Consider the following 22031-nt stretch of genomic DNA (forward strand, 5'->3'; position numbering starts at 1 on the left):
CATACAGCGCTACAGAACATACAGGGTCATACAGCGCCAGTTGCAGCGTCCCACTACATGTGTGTGGGCACTGCTTAAAAGCACTTTTTTTATCTTCGCCAAAGCACTAGGTTGTAATGTGTGATTTTGTGTGTATGTATCTGCAAAATCCCTGGTAACAGGCCTATTAGGTGTAATTCATACATCCCACCACTAGATGGGGATATAGTTCAGGTCCTATATATCTCTAGGTTAGGCCTAGTGAGGGGGTTCTGAGTCCAGATCCTTGGAGTAACGATGTAGTTCAGAAGTGAGCAGATCTGAGGAGTTCAGATCAGATTAGTGGGCGAGAATGTAGGGTGAAGACTCCATGACACAGATTAGTGAGTGGAGCTGACTTCGCTAGTAGGTGATACTCAGATGTGAGGCGCAGAAGAGCGTTTTCCTTCTGTGGCCGGACTATAGACTTGCATCCCTGACCAGTAGGAGAAGAGTTTGCCTCCCTAGAAAAGAAACAAGCTTTCCTAGGAATCATCGGTGATGGGAGCCATTATTGAGGGCCACAGACACCTTTGCATGGTGGAGGTTTATAGCTTCAGGCAGCCGCACCAAACTTCTGAGGGACAGTTGAGTTTTCCTGTCTAAATATTCAGCTTGTAGGGAAAGACAAGGAATAGGATCCAGCACATCTAAAGGAACCAGGTACACCTAGCCCACTGCTCCAAAACCTAAAACCTGAAAAGCCTAGAAACAGTGGATTTGCAGAATTAACTCTGTACCATCTAGAGACTGCATAATTGTACTGCTGCAACCAAGAGACATCCAAAGTAATAGTTGTGAGTTGCATCTTACCACTGTCTACCTCCTTATTACTACCTATGGTTGTACCACCATTAACGGTACTGGCGTCACGACTAAAACCATCAAGGGACTCAGCCGCAACAAGCACCCTAAGCACCCCTAACATCAAGGGCACCTCAACCACCATCTTGGCTGATGCTTCCCTACCACAGAGCGTGCCCCGGAGGATTTCGTGCTGTCCACCTCAACACTGTGCTGCCGGCCCAGGGAGGCTATCCGCTAACCGTGAGTAAACTGATGAACTGTGTGTTATATCATTTGGCCCCTCATCGGTCCACCGTGCACCTCACGTGTTGCCCCTGCGACTGGCTGGCTGCATAACTTTTTATTGGCGTCGCGAACAGGATAGTAACCCTTGCGCCATATTTGAAAGACTGTCGCATGTGAATAAGCTCCTTTATTTGCTTGAGAGACTTTTGCTTATTGTGCGCTGTTTTGGGCTACAGAACTGTTCAAACTGATTGCAAAGTATATGGAGATGTTATACTAGTCCCCAGCATCAAAACCGCAGTGTTAAAAGTGAGAAAATCCAACATTTGTGTGTCACTATAACTGCTTGCTGTCAGTGAATAGACTGTTACTGTGCAATTAATATGGCCGCCGGAGCTCCGATTTGAAAAATAATACTGTGCCATCACTGTGTGCAAGTTGGTGACACCCCCTGAAGAGCGGGAAAATAGTGTGCCACCCTTTTATGCAAAATTGTCTGGGTAAAGCCCATCCTACCTGTACTGTGCGGGTTCTGGGAGGCCAGCCCTGTATGCAACGCAACACCGCCCTCTTTTTCCTAGGAAGAGTCCTACCATTAAAAACTAAATCGGTGGAACTCTGTGTGGCCTAACAATGTGCCTACCTACTACCAGTTGGGACGAAAGCGCAGATGTAGATACAGTCCCCTATGAACATCTTTATACACAAAAGACTTCCCCAGCATTGTGTGTTACTAAACAACCAAACCCAGTTGGGGTACTGACCGATATTGTGCCAAAAGTCCGACTCGCTGAGACCGCCCCCGTGTGGTGGATAATGGTTGCGCCGCTCCTGTCCTTCAAACAGACCTGTGAGGCGGGCCGAGGACTTTTGAAGAGCGTGACGTGCGTGCGGACGTTAGAATCAGAAGCGCCGATTGCTGCAGAGAGAGAGAAGTAAGGTGCCGGAGCAGCATGGCCGAGAAACAAGAGCGCTCTGCACCTGAAAGTGATTCCGAACGGAAACCGGTCGCTGCTCCGACTTGGACCCCCACAGAAATTACCCCAGAGCTGCAGGTTCGTGTGCAGGGGTTCTGGGACCGTCACTGGAGGGAGCATAGTGGAGACAGCGGCCCTGAGTCTGCAAAAGACAGTGCAGGTCAGAAATGCACCCGCGACCCCCGTTTCTGAAATTAACCGAAAGGTCCGGTCAGTCTCAGGATGTACCCACCATAGCGTGGCCCACCATGGAACATACCGCGCTCTGGGCAAAGCTGTCTGCAGAAATAAAGTCCGCTCGACTTCCGCACCATCATGCCTGTAAGCATTATAATGAAGGACTGACGCGCAAGTTACTGGAGGCACCGGTAAAGGATTTCCCGGTACCAGTATGCAAACTGGGCCGAGTACTGGATTTTTGTAAGCAGAGGGGATTCGGGTTCATCCGTGATTTGTCAACAGATCGTGAGTACTATGTGAACCGTCAGTCCGTAAAAAGGAAAGAACTTGCCCCTTGGCTACATAACTTATATATTGGAGCAGTGGTCGAGTTCACCCCTGCAGAGGGTACACGTGGGCCCTATGCCACTGCAGTCCGTAGGCCAGGACAACCTACAGAGCACCAGGAGCCCTACTCAAGACTCTGAATCCGAGGAAGAGTCAGAAAAGAAACTTCCTACCGCCCCAAGCGGCCTGATGCAAAGTACAGGTATATACCGCCCAGTACAGCCCAGAACCAATACGCCACTGGTCTTGCAGGAACCGACATCCTTTGGCAACCCGCCATTGTCACCAAAGATCCTGACACCAAACCCCAAAGGGAAAGGGTTAGAAGAAAAAGGCCAGAGTCTCAAAACCTCACTGCAGCCACAGAGGACTGTGCTGTCTATTACAACAACTGGCTGTACAGCAATGTCAGGGATTTGCTATTCCCCACTATGGAGAGGAGCCTGCTGGTTCTTCAGCACAGAGAGCAACTGAGAGTCCAAACCCGGTGACCCAGAGTGACCCTACTGTTGGGCTGGCTTGTAGAGAAAGGAGAGAGCTGCCCCCTATCTTTGAAAAGGTGAAGCACTTGGTCTGCCTTCTACCCCTGAGCAGAGAGTGGAGGGACGTCCAGAAGGGTCATCCCCTGATTCCCGGGATTCTGGGAGCCCTATTCCGACAGACGTGTCTTCCTGCTCGGATCCCTACCACTAAGTAGGCCGTCTAATAACCGTAATATGGAGCAGGAGCTGCCATTGTTTGAGAGGACTTCTCTTCTTGTTTTGTATTGAGCCCCTCTCTAAGTTCTTTTGCAAGGACTCCATCCAGGACTCCACCTACCTCAAAAATGTTGCATTACTGTTGTGTTTTATCATGTTTAACCCCTTTTTACCCCATTTTCAGGTTATCAAGGGACTTTATTAATGAAACGTTTAAAGAAAAATACTAAAAGACTTTTCGGTGCTTATCTATTCTACAACAAAATTTTTGCACTTTAAAATGTTTTATACATGTTTTATACCCCATTTTAGGTATGGACTTTACTGTCCTAATGTGAGATCATTCTCTTATAACCATTTTGGCCGTAACACATCTGCCATAAAAAGGAAAAATGTATGTTTTATATATTTGCCTAGAATGTATTTTTGTGCATAACCCTTTATTCACAGGAGGTTATTGAAGAGTCATGATAATGCATTGCAATGTCTATATTCACATGTGCATATTTGGAGGTGTGTATTTGGTGTATTTCAGGACACTGCTTAGAGATCCACAGCTTCAGACAATACCAACGTCGAGGGCGACTTACATTTTACCATGGGCGTATGCAGTGTCCCACTACGTGTGTGTGGGCACTGCTTAAAGGCCCTTTTTACCTTATTAAAAACACTAGGTTGTAATGTATGATTTTGTATGTATGTATCTGCAAAATCCCCGTTAACAGGCAGATTACGCGCAATTTATACATCCCACCACCTGATGGGGATATAGTTCAGGTCTTATATATATACCTAGGACAGGCCTAGAGAGGGAGTTCCTAGTTGAGACCAGGAGGGAGTTGAGATTAGGCAGTTGGAAAGATGTAGTCGGAGAAGAGAGCAGATCTGAGGTAGTCAGATCAGATTAGTGGGAAGAAAATGTAGGGTGAAGACTTCATAACACAGATTAGTGAGTGGAGCCAACTTCGCTAGTTGGTGATACTCAAATGTGAGGCGCAGTAGAGCGTTTTCCTTCTGTAGCTGGACTATAGACTTGCATCCCTGACCTGGAAGAGAAACAAGCATTCCTAGGAAATCATCGGTGATAAGAGCCATTATTGAGGGCCACAGACACCGTTGCATGGTGGAGGTTTAAAGCTTCAGGCAGCCACACCAAACTTCTGAGGGACAGTTGAGTTTTCCTGTCTAAATATTCAGCTTGTAGGGAAAGACAAGGAATAGGATCCAACGCATCTAAAGGAACCAGGTATACCTAACCCACTGCTCCAAAACCAAGAAACCTAAAAAGCCTAGAAACAGTGGATTTGCAGAATTAACTCTGTACCATCTAGAGACTGCATAATTGTACTGCTGCAACCAAGAGACATCCAAAGTAATAGTTGTGAGTTGCATCTTACCACTGTCTACCTCATTATTACTACCTATGGTTGTACCACCATTAACGGTACTGGCGTCACGACTAAAACAATCAAGGGACTCAGCAGTAACAAGCACCCCTAACATCAAGGGCACCTCAACCACATCTTGGCTGATGCTTCCTACCACAGAGCGTGCCCCGGAGGATTTCGTGCTGTCCACCTCAACACTGTGCTGCCGGCCCAGGGAGGCTATCTGCTAACCGTGAGTAAACTGATGAACTGTGTGTTATATCATTTGGCCCCTCATCGGTCTACCGTGCACCTCACGTGTTGCCCCTGCGACTGGCTGGCTGCACACACTGAATACATTCAGCTTGGTTCCTGAGAAGATTGCACTTCCTGTTCCTCAGGATGGAGCCCATCATCAACCTCCTACAGGGGTCAACTGTAATACTCCACATGTCTCATTATCCTGACTGGAAGAGACAGAGGTGAAGTTTGCTTTACTCTCCCCAACATTTCTGATGGACTCTTCTTTTATTTTGTACTGACATTTAGTGGGTTTTCAGTTTTTTTTCACAATGGAATGCAATCTCTGAGCTACAGGGGTTAATTCTTCTACAGGAGCTCTCCGCCCTCTTATGAGAAGAGACATTTTCACTTTTGATTCCTGCTCCTCCGTACCACAATGGCGTCTGCTGATCTGAGGGCCGAGCTGGACTGCTCCATCTGCCTGAGCCTCTATACAGATCCCGTATCCCTGAGATGTGGACACTACTTCTGCCGCTCGTGTATTGTGAGTGCGCTGGATGCGCAGGAGGCAGCTGGAGTGTATTCCTGTCCTGACTGCAGAGCAGAATATCCGGAGCGTCCGGCCCTGGAGAAGAACAGGAAGCTGGGGAACATAGTGGAGCGTTTCTTATCTGCTCAGCCTGATTATGGAGGAGACCGGGATCTTCTGTACTTACTGTACTAAGTCTACTGTACCGGCTGTGAGGACATGTCTTCTGTGTGAGGCATCGTTCTGTGGAGAACACTTGAGTAGACACAGTAAGTCATCAGAACATACTTTGGTTGAACCCACTGCCACCCTGAAGGAAAGAAAATGCTCCACACACAAGGAGGTGCTGAAATACTATTGTCCTATAGACGCCACCTGTATCTGTGTATCCTGCTGTCTGGTTGGTGAGCACAGGGGACATGACGTGGAGCTACTGGACGTGGCCTCTGAGAAGGAGAAAGAGAAGCTGAGGAAATATCTGGAGGAACTAAACCCACTAAAAGCAGAAATTCAGACTAAACTTCAGAATCTGCAGGATCATCGGAGGAATATCCAGGAGAAAGCTTCTGATCAGAGGAAGAAGGTCAGGAAGTTATTTATGGACATTAAGAAGCAACTGGAAATGGCAGAAAAGAAAGCGCTGAGCGAGATCTCCAGGCAGGAGGAGAAGATTGTGTCCCAGATATCTGATCTGATCAAGAAGCTGGAAATAGAGGATGACGAGCTGTCCAGGAAGATGCATCATGTGGAGGAGATGTGTCATGTCACCGACCCAATAAGACTCCTACAAGAAAGTGACATTACAGTATGTGGTCATGGAGATGAGGACACAGGGGGAGATGGTGGAGAGGGCAGGTCTGAGGATGATCTGGATGAGGTTCTGATCTCACTGACCTTACACCGATCTATGAGGGATATTGTCACCAATGTCACATCAGAGCTCGGGCTCCATGTTCCAGACATATTGCTGGATGAGGACACTGCTAATAGACGTGTGAAGATATCAGAAGATCGGAAAACAGGAACAGAAGAAGAAGATGAAGAGAAGGAAGAAGATGAAGAAGAACAGAACAGACCAGAATCATCAGGAAGGTTCCTGTATTATCCCCAGGTGTTAAGCAGATTTGGACTCTCCTCAGGAAGACATTACTGGGAGGTAGAGTGGAACCAGATAGGAACATGTGGCATCGGACTGTCCTATCCCAGTATAGAAAGGAAAGGAGATGAGTCTGGTATTGGATATAATGATAAATCTTGGTGTCTGGATATGTCTGGTGCAGAATGTGCAGCGTAACACCGCTCAGTCACATCCCCCCTCAGTGTAGATACAACATGTCCTAGACTTGGGGTCTTCTTAGACTATGAGGCCGGGCGTCTGTCGTCCTATCAGCTGTGTGACCCCATCAGACACTTACACACCTTCACCGCCTCCTTCTCTCAACCCCTACATGTTGTCTTCTGGTTGTGTCCTGGAGCCTCTGTTAGAATAATAAGCTGAGGCCGATGCGTCCACGTCCCGTTATAATCTCCGCCTATAAGTCACTATATAGCGCTGAAAAGTTGCGTCGTCTGCACACGAGTTCGGGTGAACGCACATCAGATCCACAGCGTATACGCCCCAATACCTGCAATGTGTGATTACGGTTTTTGGTGCGGATAAGATGCGGTGTTCCACTGAAAAGGGTGAAATCCGCAGCTAAAACCACAAACATAACTGACAGGCCGCAGATCTGGGAATCCGCACGGAAATACTCAGCGAAGTGTACGTGATCGGGGTAATCTCATACACTTTGCTGGTGCTGTAATTCCTTACGGTTTTTCCAAATGGGAATTCGCCTGGAAAGACTGAGCGTATTCCGCAACGTGCGCAGATGGCCTCCGGGTACAAGCGCACGGTGCGTATTACCTGCTGGTTTTCCAGAGTGAAATAATACCGCCTAAGCAGATGGGATTCCCAGTATCTCATCTACACGGAGCAGAAGTTTCCTGCGTCAGGAGTGACCTGCGGAGCGGATCCGGAGATCTGCGGCCGGTGGATTGTCCGTGCGGATTTCTCCCTTTACAATGCAGAGGGGGAGATCTGGGGAAATCCGTGTCAGGATCTGCAGGTAACAGGTGTGGATCCTGGAGCGGAGATACACCGCCGAGTGCACGTACCTCATGGGGGCATCATTAACCCTTCCCTGTCCTCCACTGATGTCGCTGTAGGGGCTTCTTTGTTTCTGGGACACATTTGGGGAACATATAATTATTAATCAGCTTTTCCTATTTCTGTAGAGATGTGACAATGTGACGCTTCTTTCCGCACTATACGCGGCATTTGTTGTGTTTTTTTTCCCCTTTTTATGGAATAAATGTCTGACTACTTCTGTCCATCAGAGTTGTCGGTCCTATCATCTGGGTGTCAGTGGTCTCCTCCGCCATCATGTCTGTTATAACCGCAGGTTATGAGTTCTGCAATACACTGGATCTGTACAGCGCCACCTGCTGTTCTTTTCCTTATTTTAGGCCGGTCGCGCTGAGCTGGTAGCACGCGCTGAGCTGGTCGCACGCGCTCAGTTTAAGGCGACGTCTACACGACGAGGTGTCTTGGTCCCAATTCTATACATTGTGTTAGTGTGAGAACATACTGCGCGCTCCGTATTGTGCCGCCTATAGAGCTCACATTGTTGTGCTCGCCGCCTGGACTCAGCACTTTTCTAACTATCCCTTGTAATGGTCGCCTTCCCTGCGGCGCAGCATGTCGGACGGCGCCCGCGCTACGTTACTGTCGGCCGCACTTCGCCATGTCTAGTGATTAATACTGTACGGTTTTCATGCACATTCTGTTCTGTTGTTAGCAGCATTATATGGCGGTGTATGTGGCTCGGGGTGCGGCTTTCTAATACTTCCCTCTCTGTGTCGCTGAACTATTGTAGAGCAGCCGCGCAGCGACCGCCTCATGTCCTGGAGGCACGAGCTTCCTGGCGCCTCTCAGCAGAGCTGTATGACTGTGTAGTTGAGAAGTGTATGCAGCAGAGCTGTATGTCTGTGTTGTTGAGAACTGTATGTAGCAGAGCTGTATGTCTGTGTAGTTAACCACCTCAGCCCCCTAGCTTAAACCCCCTTAATGACCAGACCACTTTTTACAATTCTGCACTACACTACTTTCACTGTTTATTGCTCATACAACTTACCACCCAAATGAATTTGACCTCCTTTTCTTCTCTTTAATAGAGCTTTCATTTGGTGGTATTTCATTGCTGCTGACATTTTTAGTTTTTTTGATATTAATCAAAATTGACCGAAATGTTTGCAAAAAAAAGACATTTTTCACTTTCTGTTGTAGTGGGGGTGTAGTGTAGTGGTGCTTGGTGCTACTTACAGAGCTACCTGTGTCCTCTGGTGGTCGATCCAAGCAAAAGGGACGACCAGAGGACCAGGTAGCAGGTATATTAGAAGCTGTTAACAAAACGGCTTCTAATATACCTTTTTAGGGTTAAAAAAAAAAAAATCTTATCTACAGCCTGCCAGCGAATTATCGCTGCTGGCAGGCTGTAGATTAACTTGTGAGCCGCGCGTTGCTGTGAATGTGCATGCGCGTGCGTTCACGCGAAATCCCGGCTCTCGCGGGATGACACGCCGGCACGTCAATGAGAAATAACCCGGCCGCCCGCAGGACGCATCCCTGCGTTAGGCGGTCGGGAGAAGGTTAAGCGGTGTATGCAGCAGAGTTGTATGTGTAGTTGAGCAGTGCATGTAGCAGAGCTGTATGTCTGTGTAGTCGAGCAGTATATGTAGCAGAGCTGTATGTATGTAGGTAGATGAGCAGTGTATGCAGCAGAGCTGTATATCTGTGTAATTGAGCAATCTATGTAGTAGAGCTGTATGTCTGTGTAGTTGAGCGGTGTATGCAGCAGAGCTGTTTGTCTGTGTAGATGAACAGAGCTGTACAGTACAGACCAAAAGTTTGGACACACCTTCTCATTCAAAGAGTTTTCTTTATTTTCATGACTATGAAAATTGTAGATTCACACTGAAGGCATCAAAACTATGAATTATCACATGTGGAATTATATACATAACAAAAAAGTGTGAAACAACTGAAAATATGTAATATTCTAGGTTCTTCAAAGTAGCCACCTTTTGCTTTGATTACTGCTTTGCACACTCTTGGCATTCTCTTGATGAGCTTCAGGAGGTAGTCACCTGAAATGGTCTTCACTTCACAGGTGTGCCCTGTCAGGTGTAATAAGTGGGATTTCTTGCCTTATAGATGGGGTTGGGACTATCAGTGGCGTTGTGGAGAAGTCAGGTGGATACACAGCTGATAGTCCTACTGAATAGACTGTTAGCTGCTTTTTTCTTGCCATAATACAAATTCTAAGTAAAGAAAAACGAGTGGCCATCATTACTTTAAGAAATGAAGGTCAGTCAGTCCGAAAAATTGGGAAAACTTTGAAAGTGTCCCCAAGTGCAGTCACAAAAACCATCAAGCACTACAAAGAAACTGGCTCACATGCGAACCGCCCCAGGATAGGAAGACCAAGAGTCATCTCTGCTGCGGAGGATAAGTTCATCCGAGTCACCAGCCTCAGAAATCGCAGGTTAACAGCAGCTCAGATTAGAGACCAGGTCAATGCCACCCAGAGTTCTAGCAGCAGACACATCTCTAGAACAACTGTTAAGAGGAGACTGTGTGAATCAGGCCTTCATGGTAGAATATCTGCTAGGAAACCACTGCTAAGGACAGGCAACAAGCAGAAGAGACTTGTTTGGGCTAAAGAACACAAGGAATGGACATTAGACCAGTGGAAATCTGTGCTTTGGTCTGATGAGTCCAAATTTGAGATCTTTGGTTCCAACCACCGTGTCTTTGTGCGACGCAGAAAAGGTGAACGGATGGACTCTACATGCCTGGTTCCCACCGTGAAGCATGGAGGAGGAGGTGTGATGGTGTGGGGGTGCTTTGCTGGTGACACTGTTGGGTATTTATTCAAAATTGAAGGCATACTGAACCAGCATGGCTACCACAGCATCTTGCAGCGGCATGCTATTCCATCCGGTTTGCGTTTAGTTGGACCATCATTTATTTTTCAACAGGACAATGACCCCAAACACACCTCCAGGCTGTGTAAGGGCTATTTGGCCATGAAGGAGAGTGATGGGGTGCTGCGCCAGATGACCTGGCCTCCACAGTCACCGGACCTGAACCCAATCGAGATGGTTTGGGGTGAGCTGGACCGCAGAGTGAAGGCAAAAGGGCCAACAAGTGCTAAGCATCTCTGGGATCTCCTTCAAGACTGTTGGAAGACCATTTCAGGTGACTACCTCTTGAAGCTCATCAAGAGAATGCCAAGAGTGTGCAAAGCAGTAATCAAAGCAAAAGGTGGCTACTTTGAAGAACCTAGAATATGACATATTTTCTGTTGTTTCACACTTTTTTGTTATGTATATAATTCCACATGTGTTAATTCATAGTTTTGATGCCTTCAGTGTGAATCTACAATTTTCCTAGTCATGAAAATAAAGAAAACTCTTTGAATGAGAAGGTGTGTCCAAACTTTTGGTCTGTACTGTATGTATAACTGGAAGACAAACCAGACAGACCAGCTTTATTGATTACACTCTGAAATATTCCGTTCAATGCTGATACAAATACATGAGCTCTTTTCTAAGACTGAGTCCCATAGGACACCGTGTATTCAACTTAAAAATCCAGTTTGCCTCCCGCAGGAGGATTTTATGTTTGATATCTCCTCCGCTTGGCGGGATGACCACTATGGCCTATGTACGGAAACTATCTCTTCTTCTGCCATGTTCATTAATACAATGATTGGCTGCAGTAGATACACCAGTAGCTAGGGGGTTAGGGATGTAATTCAAATGCTCCCAGAATCCGGCCCTAAACCTCCTCCTTGTGCTACCAATATACGTTTTATCACAGGCAATGCGCTCGATGCTAGAAATGACCCCGTCTGTATTACGGTTAATATATCTCCGGAAAACTATCTGAATGGGAAGAATCCTCAAATACTCTGGTCTGGTGGGCAAACCTACAGGTATTACACGGATGTCTTCCGCATTTTGTAAAGCCTTGATATTTTAACCACGTGTCCCGTGTAGGCTTGTATGTAACGACTGATGGGGACAACCTGTTGCCTAGGGTAACGGATCTTCTGGATACAATTCGGCAGAGGTGAAGTTTGCTTTAGGCCCCTTTTACACGGACGAGAATTCCGCGCGGGTGCAATGCGAGAGGTGAACGCATTGCACCAGCACTGAATCCGGACCCATTCACTTCAATGGGGCTGTTCCGATGAGCAGTGATTTTCAAGCATCACTCATGCGTTATGTAAAAATCGCAGCAGGTACTATATTCTACGTTTTTCATGCAACGCAGGCCCCATAGAAGTGAATGGGTCTGCGTAAAAATCGCATAGAATCCGCAAGCAAGTGCGGATGCGGTGTGATTTTCACACATGGTTGCTAGGAGACGATAGGGATGAGCGACCCCGGACCCCATTAAAGTCTAATCACTGTATTACTTTCCCTTATAACATGGTTAAAAGGGAAAATAATAGCATTCTTAATACAGAATGCTTACGAAAATGTCGATTGAGGGGTTAAAAAATTAACTCACCTCATCCACTTGATCGCGCAGCCGGCATAGTCTTCTTTCTCCTTCTTTCAGGACCTGCAAAAGGACCTTTAATGACGTAATCATGGTGAGCGCGGTGACGTCAGCGCAGGTCCTGCTGAATGAAGATAGAAGATCCTTCCACTTGGTGAGCGCGACGACTTCATCAAAGGTCCTTTTGCAGGTCCTGATAGAAGAAGAAAGAAGACGATGCCGGCTGTGTGAACAATTGGATGAGGTGAGTTAATGTTTTTTTATTTTTTAACCCCTCAAGCCACATTTTAGTAAGCATTCTGTATTAAGAACCATGTTATAAGGGAAAATACTAAAATGAATAGAGCACCGAACCCAAACCCGAACTTCAGTGAAGAAGTCCGAGTTCGGGTCTGGGTACCACATTCAGTTTTTTTTCATACGCGTGCATAACGCATTGCACTCGCGGGGAAAACTGACTGCAATTGCGTGCCTACTCGCGCGGGTTTCCCGCAATGTACACGCGACGCATCCGGAGGAAATCCGGGACGCCCGTGTGAAAGAGGCCTTAGGCTGTGTTCACACGGGCGTTGCAGATGCGTTGTGGGAAAAGATGCGGGTGCGTTGCGGGAACATGCGCATTTTTTCCCTGCGAGTGCAAAGCGTTTTAATGCGTTTTGCGCGCACGTGAGAAAAATCGGCATGTTTGGTACCCACACCCGAATCTGGACTTCTTCACAGAATTTCGGGTTTGGGTTCAGTATTCTGTCAATTTTATTATTTTCCCTTATAACATGGTTATCTCCTGTTCTTTCTTCAGGACCTGTCAAAAGACCTGTGGTGACATCACTGAGCTCATCACATGGTCCATCACCATGGTAATGTATCATGTGATGAGCACAGTGATGTCACCACAGGTCCTTTGACAGGTCCTGAAGAAAAAACAGGAGACCGGTAGCTATGCAATTAATTGGAAGTGAGTTAATTTTATTAATTTTTTTAACCCCTCAAGCCACATTTTAGTAAGCATTCTGTATTAATGTCACGGATGGTGTGACAGAAAACAAGAAGTTACAAATAAGGATCCGACTGGCTTGATCCGAAACTAAGGAACAAAAGGGTGACCCCTATTTATGCCCTGAAACTCTCCCTGTCTTCTCAGCCCATGAAAAGATCTCTATGATAGAAAATTGCATGCCCTCGTGCCTCGACTGTATGACACCTGAACACCCTATAATAGTGAGGGGACACGACCACCGGCTCCCTACACTTAATACGGAGGGAGTCAGGGTCACCTAGGATCATGGTGATGGATCATGTGATGTATCATGTGATGAGCACAGTGATGTCACCACAGGTCCTTTGACAGGTCCTGAAGAAAGAACAGGAGACCGGCATCTACGCGATCAATTGGAGGAGGTTAATTTAAGTTAAGTTAATTTTTATTTTCTTTTTTTAACCCTCAATTGACCTTCTACTAAGCATTCTGTATTAAAGAATGCTATTATTTTCACTTATAACCATGTTATAAGGGAAAATAATACAGTGAATAGACTTTCATCCTAGCAACCATGCGTGAAAATCGCACCGCATCCGCACTTGCTTGCGGATGCTTGCGATTTTCACGCAGCCCCATTAACTTCTATGGGGCCTGCGTTGCGTGAAAAACGCACAATATAGAGGATGCTGCGATTTTCACGCAATGCACAAGTGATACGTGAAAATCACCGCTCATGTGCACAGCCCCATAGAAATGAATGGGTCCTGATTCAGTGCAGGTGCAATGCGTTCACCTCACGCAATACACCCACGCAGAAAACTCGCCCGTGTGAAAGGGGCCTTACTCTCCCCAACATTTCTGATGGACTCTTTTTTTTTTTTGGGACTGACGTTTAGTGGGTTTTCTGCTTTTATCTCGAAAGAATGCAATCTCTGAGCTGCAGGGGTTAATTCCTCTACAGGAGCTCTCCTCCCTCTTATGAGAAGAGACTTTTCCAGTTTCGGTTCCTGCTCCTCCGTACCACAATGGCGTCTGCTGACCTGAGAGCCGAGCTGGACTGCTCCATCTGCCTGAGCCTCTATACAGACCCCGTATTCCTGAGATGTGGACACAACTTCTGCCGCTCGTGTATTGTGAGTGCGCTGGATGCGCAGGAGGGAGCTGGAGTGTATTCCTGTCCTGACTGCAGAGCAGAATATCCAGTGCGTCCGGCCCTGGAGAAGAACAGGAAGCTGGGGAACATAGTGGAGCATTTCTTATCTGCCCGGCCTGATATGGAGGAGACCGGGATCTTCTGTACTTACTGCACAAGTTATCCTGTACTGGCTGTGAAGTCATGTCTGCAGTGTGAGACCTCCATGTGCCATAAACATCTCGGAGCCCATAACAAGTCAGTGGATCACAGTCTGATTGAACCTACTGTCTTGTTTCTACAGAGAAAATGCTCCACACACAAGGAGGTGCTGAAATACTATTGTCCTATAGACGCCGCCTGTATCTGTGTGTCCTGCTGTCTGGTCGGCGAGCACAGGGGACATAACGTGGAGCTACTGGACGTGGCCTCTGAGAAGGAGAAAGAGAAACTGAGGAAATATCTGAAGGAATTAAACCCACAAAAAGCAAAAATTAAGACGAAACTTCAGAATCTGCAGGATCGTCAGAGGAATATCCAGGAGAAGGCCTCTGATAAGAGGAAGAACGTCAGGAAGTTATTTATGGACATTAAGGAACAACTGGAAATGGCAGAAAAGAAAGCACTGAGCGAGATCTCCAGGCAGGAGGAGAAGATTGTGTCCCCGATATCTGATCTGATCAAGAAGCTGGAAATAGTGGAGGACGAGCTGTCCAGGAAGATGCGTCACGTGGAGGAGATGTGTCATGTCACCGACCCAATAAGACTCCTACAAGAAAGTGACATTACAGTATGTGGTCATGGAGATGATGAGGACACAGGGGGAGATGGTGGAGAGGGCAGGTCTGAGGATGATCTGGATGAGGTTCTGATCTTACTGACCTTACACCGATCTATGAGGGATATTGTCACCAATGTCACATCAGAGCTCGGGCTCCATGTTCCAGACATATTGCTGGATAAGGACACTGCTCATAGACGTGTGAAGATATCAGAAGATCTGAAAACAGCAACAAGAACAGAAGAAGAACAGGACAGACCAGAATCACCAGGAAGGTTCCTGAATTATGCACAGGTGTTAAGCAGATGTGGCCTCTCCTCAGGAAGACATTACTGGGAGGTAAAGTGGGACCAGATAGGAGAATGTGACATCGGACTGTCCTATCCCAGTATAGAAAGGGAAGGACTTCAGTCTAGTATTGGAGATAATGATAAATCTTGGTGTTTGTATATATCTGGTGCAGGATGTACAGTGCGTCACCGCTCAGTCGGATCCCCCCTCAGTGTAGATACAACATGTCCTAGACTTGGGGTCTTCTTAGACTATGAGGCCGGGCGTCTGTACTTCTATCAGCTGTGTGACCCCATCAGACACTTACACAGCTTCACTGCCTCCTTCTCTGAACCCCTACATGTTCTCTTCTGGTTGTGTCCTGGAGCCTCTGTTAGAATAATAAGCTGAGGCCGATGCGTCCACGTCCCGTTATAATCTCCGCCTATAAGTCACTATATAGCGCTGTATGGGCGGAGCCTCCGATCACACAATGTATATGACGGCTCTATGGGGGGGGGGGGTTACTGTACGATAATTTTATATTCCTTGGAGATCAGATCCAGAATCGATGCTTGAGACAAATGAAAAGTTACGTCGTCTGCACACGAGTTAGGGTGAACGCACATCAGACCCGCAGCGTATCCGCACCAGTACCTGCAATGTGTGATTACGGCCGGTGGATTGTCCGTGCGGATTTTTCCCTTTACAATGCAGAGGGGGAGATCTGGGGAAATCCGTGTCAGGATCTGCAGGTAACAGGTGTGGATCCTGGAGCGGAGATACACCGCCGAGTGCTCGTACCTCATGGGGGCATCATTAACCCTTCCCCGTCCTCCACTGATGTCGCTGTAGGGGCTTCTTTATGTTTCGGGGACACATTTGGGGAACATATAATTATTAATCAGCTTTTCCTATTTCTGTAGAGATGTGACAATGTGACGCTTCTTTCCGCACTATACGCGGCATTTGTTGTGTTTTTTCCCTTTTTATGGAATAAATGTCTGACTACTTCTGTCCATCAGAGTTGTCGGTCCTGTCATCTGGGTGTCCGTGGTCTCCTCCGCCATCATGTCTGTTATAGCCGCAGGTAATGAGTTCTGCAATACACTGGATCTGTACAGCGCCACCTGCTGTTCTCTTCCTTATCTTTGGCCGGTCGCGCTGAGCTGGTCGCACGCGCTCAGTTTAAGGAGACGTCTACACGACGAGGTGTCTTGGTCCCAACTCTATACATTGTGTTAGTGTGAGAACATACCGCGCGCTCCGTATTGTGCCGCCTATAGAGCTCCCATTGTTGTGCTCTCCGCCTGGACTCGGCACTAACTATCCCTTGTAATGGTCGCCTTCCCTGCGGCGCAGCATGTCGGACGGCGCCCGCGCTACGTTACTGTCGGCCGCACTTCGCCATGTCTAGTGATTTAATACTGTACGGTTTTCATGCACATTCTGTTCTGTTGTTATCAGCATTATATGGCGGTGTATGTGGCTCGAGTGCGGCTTTCTTAGGGTACTTTCACACTTGCGGCAGGACGGATCCGACAGGCTGTTCACCATGTCGGATCCGTCCAGCGGCTATTTCGCCGTGCCGCCGGACTGATGCTCCGTCCCCATTGATTATAATGGGGACGGGGCGGAGCTCCGGCGCAGCACAGCGGTGCACGGCGAAAGCCGGCAGACTAAAAAGTCGGACATGCACGACTTTTTAGTCCGGAGGCTTTCGCCGTGCACCGCTGTGCTGCGCCGGAGCTCCGCCCCCATTATAGTCAATGGGGACAGTGCGGCGGTCCAGCGGCACGGCGAAATAGCCACAGGACGGATCCGACATGGTGAACAGCCGTTTTTTTCCAGTATTGAGCCCCTATGACAGAACTCAATACAGGAAAACTTTAACGCTAGTGTGAAAGGGGACTTACGTTGATTTTCAGGGCTGATCAGGTTTGTTCAGTTTTGCAAACCGGACACAAAAAAGCAGCTTGCAGCGGTTTTGTCTCTGGCCTCAAAACACAACTGAACTGATGCATACGGATCAGTTTTGTCTCCATTGACAGGGAATGTGGACAAAACTGATCAGTTTAATTCAGGTTTTGAGAAAAAAACGCAGATGTGAAAGTAGCCTTAGGTGCCCATAGCAACCAATCTGATTCCACCTTTCATTTTTCACAGCTTCTTTGGAAAATGAAAGGAGGAATCTGATTGGTTGCTAGGGGCAATTAAGCCAGTTCTACCTGACACCTGTTTGATAAATCTCCCCCTGTGTTTCCCAGTAATAATGTAATTTGTCCTCCCTTTCTGCGAGAGGAAAACATTCCTCCATTTTGTCTTGATAGTGAGTGTTCAAAAGCATGGCTATCCAGTAATCGTCAGACTGCTTGATGTCAGCCATACGCCTGTCACTGTGTGAGCAGGAAAGTCTACAGGTTGTCATTCTGGCCAGCGTGCCCAAGGAGCCAGTTCCTTCCACCTCCGCCCCTCACTGAGGTGATTGGGTCTGGTGGCTGGTGTCCCCACCATCATCATCCTCTTCCTCCTCCAGTGACAGCACCTCCTCGTCCTGCATGGGAGATGCTCATTGTGTGTCCCCAACAGCTACAGAGTGGACAACAGGATGTGTTAGCCGTTCTTCTTCCTCCTCCTTCGTCTCCACCTGTTGCATGAGCGTCAGCTTCTCTTCAGAAATACAGCAGCATGAACGGCAGGAGCTGCCGCCGCCCGACCTGGACACAACACCTGCTCCCTGCTGAGGCCGTCTGGTGCACGACCAAATAGTCCATGGCTTTCTGCTGCTCCTACGGACTCTCTAGCAGGTGCAATGTGGAATTCAAGTGAGCTGGAACATCGCAGAAATAGCTGCAAGTCCAAGAGAACGTTCCTCACCACGTGAGCTTGGCTGAGAAGAGGGACAGTCTCCTGGACATTGCCAGCACCGCAGAGAGCATGTGTTATTTCCACTAGTTTCAGGGCAGCCAAGTGGTTGCGCCCGTTATTGCAGACCACTTTGCCCGGTTGGAGTTGGTGGGGTGACAGCCAGCAGGATGTTTGTTGCTTGATGTACTCTAATCCTACTGATTTTAGGTTAATCACGTTCTTTTATACATAAGTAATTCCATTAATCCTTGATTCTGTAATTGGAGTGAAATTGCAGCCTGTTACTACAGATTCTGTTGTGTCCGCTCCAGCCCTATTGACTAGAATGGGGACGGGCCAGAGGTCCGGTGCAGCGTGGCATGCATGCTGCAGTTTTATTCCGCCCGCCTCTCAGTATTTTTGCCGTGCTGTGGCTGGACCTCTGGCCCGCCTCCCATTATAGTGAATGGGGTTAGAGCGGATTTCTGGTGATACGGTGGACTAGCGGTAGCACCGCTCCGGCGGCTGTTTCCCCACCTGAAAAGGCTGCCGCAAGTGTGAAAGTCGCCTAATAGAGTCTTGGGTCGCTGCACTGTTCTTCATACCTGACACTAACATTGACAAGTTCATACCTTAGTTATTTGGTCAGTTTTGGATCTTTAACCAAATAAGTAAAGTGTGAACTGAGCCTAAGAGTGACGCCTGTCCCCGGCCCGTCATACTGACGCTCAGTAACTGTTTCACTACCAGTAAGGACTAGCTATGCATATTTACGCAATGCACAGTGATGTACACCGAGATGCACGCTCCCTGCAGCCGGGAAATAGCTGATTTTTTTTTAACGCGCCTCATCACTAATTAATTTGGATCAAATCAAATTTTCCCCCCTCGCCTATGACAGCACCCTTGGATAGTGTCCGCCCCCTCCTCAGGACAGGAAACAGGAACCACAACCACTTTAAAAGGAGGGACCAACCCCCTACACGCCAGTTCTGTTTCCTGTCCTAAGGGACAGGGTTGGATCACCACAGCTACGATGACCTAAGGAGTTGCGGTCCCTTCTCGGTTCGGGAGGTGTGCATGCCTCCAGGACGCGTGGACCTCTGCAGCCGTGTCTGCATGTTGGTCTGCCGGCGTTTGACGCACTTCCGGTTTCGGCAGTAGGAGGAAGCGCGGAGCTGTATACCGGAAGTGGGGGGAGCCGGTGCGCACCCGGCAGACATAAAGTTCAGCCAGGTCATACTGCTAGCGGGAGACGAAGCTAGCAGTCTGTTTCTCCATTTTCTGCTACTACAGCGTGTGACCATGGAGCAGACAGCGTGCAGATCCCACTGAAACCACCAATGAATCTTCGGTACCATGGTGGGGTAAGAGGGGTGAATACCTCATAAACTCTAAGGTTGCAGTTTCTTATGGGGCTATTTCTCTGTATTTAGGTCTCCAAGGAGAGTAGAGGGGTCTCCTGTAAACCACACAATCACTGCAATGTAGGGGTAATTACAGTGCAGTGGATGATGGACATCAGGGGTTACCCGGGTCAGGGGTAGTGGGGCTATTGCAGGGGACCAGGATAAGGGCTGAGGTTAATGCTGCAGGAGTTCAGCAGCCGGGGTTAGGGGATGGTTGGTGGTATAGGGAAAAAGGGGTTAAATGCAGGGGTTAGGGTGAACCCAATGAATAGAGGTAAACTAGGTCAGGGGTATTAGGGGTCTGGAGGGAAAGGGTTACTCACAGGGGCGTACATAGAAATCACTGGGCCCCATAGCAAGAATCGAAATTGGGCCCCCATTCCCCATTTATAGCCCCTCCCACTACCCATTCCAGGCCTCTCTCTTTGTTCCATGAACTATTCTTGCTGCTGCGTTTTATCATTTATGCCTTCAGGGCCGGATTGGGATTACAAAACAGCCCTGGCACAAGAAAGGGGTATAATAGATGCAGTGTGTACAGATATATAGTATATACAGCAGTGTACTGATATGTGAGGTATGAGGTATAATAGATGCAGTGTACAGATATATATAGCATATACAGCAGTGTACTGACATGTGAGGTACGAGGTATAGTAGATGCAGTGTGTACAGATATATAGTATATACAGCAGTGTACTGATATGTGAGGTACGAGGTATAATAGATGCAGTGTGTACAGATATATAGTATATACAGCAGTGTACTGATATGTGAGGTATGAGGTATAATAGATGCAGTGTACAGATATATATAGCATATACAGCAGTGTACTGACATGTGAGGTACGAGGTATAGTAGATGCAGTGTGTACAGGTATATAGTATATACAGCAGTGTACTGATATGTGAGGTACGAGGTATAATAGATGCAGGGTGTACAGATATATAGTATATATAGCAGTGTACTGATATGTGAGGTACGAGGTATAATAGATGCAGTGTACAGATATATAGTATATACAGCAGTGTACTGATATGTGAGGTACGAGGCATAATAGATGCAGTGTACAGATATATAGTATATACAGCAGTGTACTGATATGTGAGGTACGAGGTATAATAGATGCAGTGTGGACAGATATATAGTATATACAGCAGTGTACTGATATGTGAGGTACGAGGTATAATAGATGCAGTGTGTACAGATATATAGTATATACTGCAGTGTACTGATATGTGAGGTACGAGGCATAATAGATGCAGTGTACAGATATATAGTATATACAGCAGTGTACTGATATGTGAGGTACGAGGTATAATAGATGCAGTATACAGATATATAGTATACACAGCAGTGTACTGATATGTGAGGTACGAGGTATAATAGATGCAGTGTGTACAGATATATAGTATATACAGCAGTGTACTGATATGTGAGGTACGAGGTATAATAGATGCAGTGTGTACAGATATATAGTATATACAGCAGTGTACTGATATGTGAGGTACGAGGTATAATAGATGCAGTGTGTACAGATATATAGTATATACAGCAGTGTACTGATATGTGAGGTACGAGGTATAATAGATGCAGTGTGTACAGGTATATAGTATATACAGCAGTGTACTGATATGTGAGGTACGAGGTATAATAGATGCAGTGTGTACAGGTATATAGTATATACTGCAGTGTACTGATATGTGAGGTACGAGGTATAATAGATGCAGTGTACAGATATATAGTATATACAGCAGTGTACTGATATGTGAGGTACGAGGTATAATAGATGCAGTGTGTACAGGTATATAGTATATACAGCAGTGTACTGATATGTGAGGTACGAGGTATAATAGATGCAGTGTGTGCAGATATATAGTATATACAGCACTGTACTGATATGTGAGGTACGGGGTATAATAGATGCAGTGTGTACAGATATATAGTGTATAGAGCAGTGTACTGATATGTGAGGTACGAGGTATAATAGATGCAGTGTGTACAGATATACAGTATATACAGCTGTGTACTGATATGTGAGGTACGAGGTATAATAGATGCAGTGTACAGATATAGTATATACAGCAGTGTACTGATATGTGAGGTACGGGGTATAATAGATGCAGTGTGTACAGGTATATAGTATATACAGCAGTGTACTGATATGTGAAGTACGAGGTATATCAGTACACTGCTGGATATAATACTACATATCTGTACATATTGCATCTATAATACTGTGTAATATATGCAGTGTATGTGTGTGTGTATATATATATATATATATTAGAAAAAACGGACTGCACTCCCAAGAATCTTCAGTGAAAGAGTTTATTCACCCATAGGTGGCACAAGCAGAGTGATTACAGGAACGCGCTGTACAGCGCAATGGTTTACGGGGTCGCTAGTACCATACCAGGTATCAATCAACTGATTCCCTCCCTCCTCTTTCTCCCCTCACATGTTTATTATTAAGATTAATGTGATTAACACGTTAGGTATAATACAGCTGAGAACAATCATGGATTTAGAGGAATTATATGAAATTTTGATACACTATGTATTTTATGTATTTATTGCACGTGTCACTTTGTTCATTTTAACAAACTGGATGTATACTTTTCACATT

General features: G+C 46.7%; 2 protein-coding genes across 2 annotated transcripts; both read left to right on the forward strand.

Annotated features, from left to right (window-relative positions):
- Nucleotides 1-5265: 5265 nt before the first annotated feature.
- LOC122945855 (E3 ubiquitin/ISG15 ligase TRIM25-like) lies at nt 5266-16188 on the forward strand. The gene is given in 3 exon segments (XM_044305110.1): nt 5266-5517; nt 5519-6917; nt 15606-16188. Coding segments are annotated over 2 exon segments (1590 nt in total). The 5' UTR covers nt 5266-5278; the 3' UTR covers nt 6870-6917; nt 15606-16188.
- LOC122945856 (E3 ubiquitin/ISG15 ligase TRIM25-like) lies at nt 13980-16165 on the forward strand. Its single transcript, XM_044305111.1, has one exon. The coding sequence runs from the start codon at nt 13989-13991 to the stop codon at nt 15555-15557; it is 1569 nt and encodes a 522-aa protein (XP_044161046.1). The 5' UTR covers nt 13980-13988; the 3' UTR covers nt 15558-16165.
- Nucleotides 16189-22031: the final 5843 nt, after the last annotated feature.

Source organism: Bufo gargarizans, chromosome 8 (assembly GCF_014858855.1).
Source record: "Bufo gargarizans isolate SCDJY-AF-19 chromosome 8, ASM1485885v1, whole genome shotgun sequence".
Classification (NCBI taxonomy): Eukaryota; Metazoa; Chordata; class Amphibia; order Anura; family Bufonidae; genus Bufo; species Bufo gargarizans.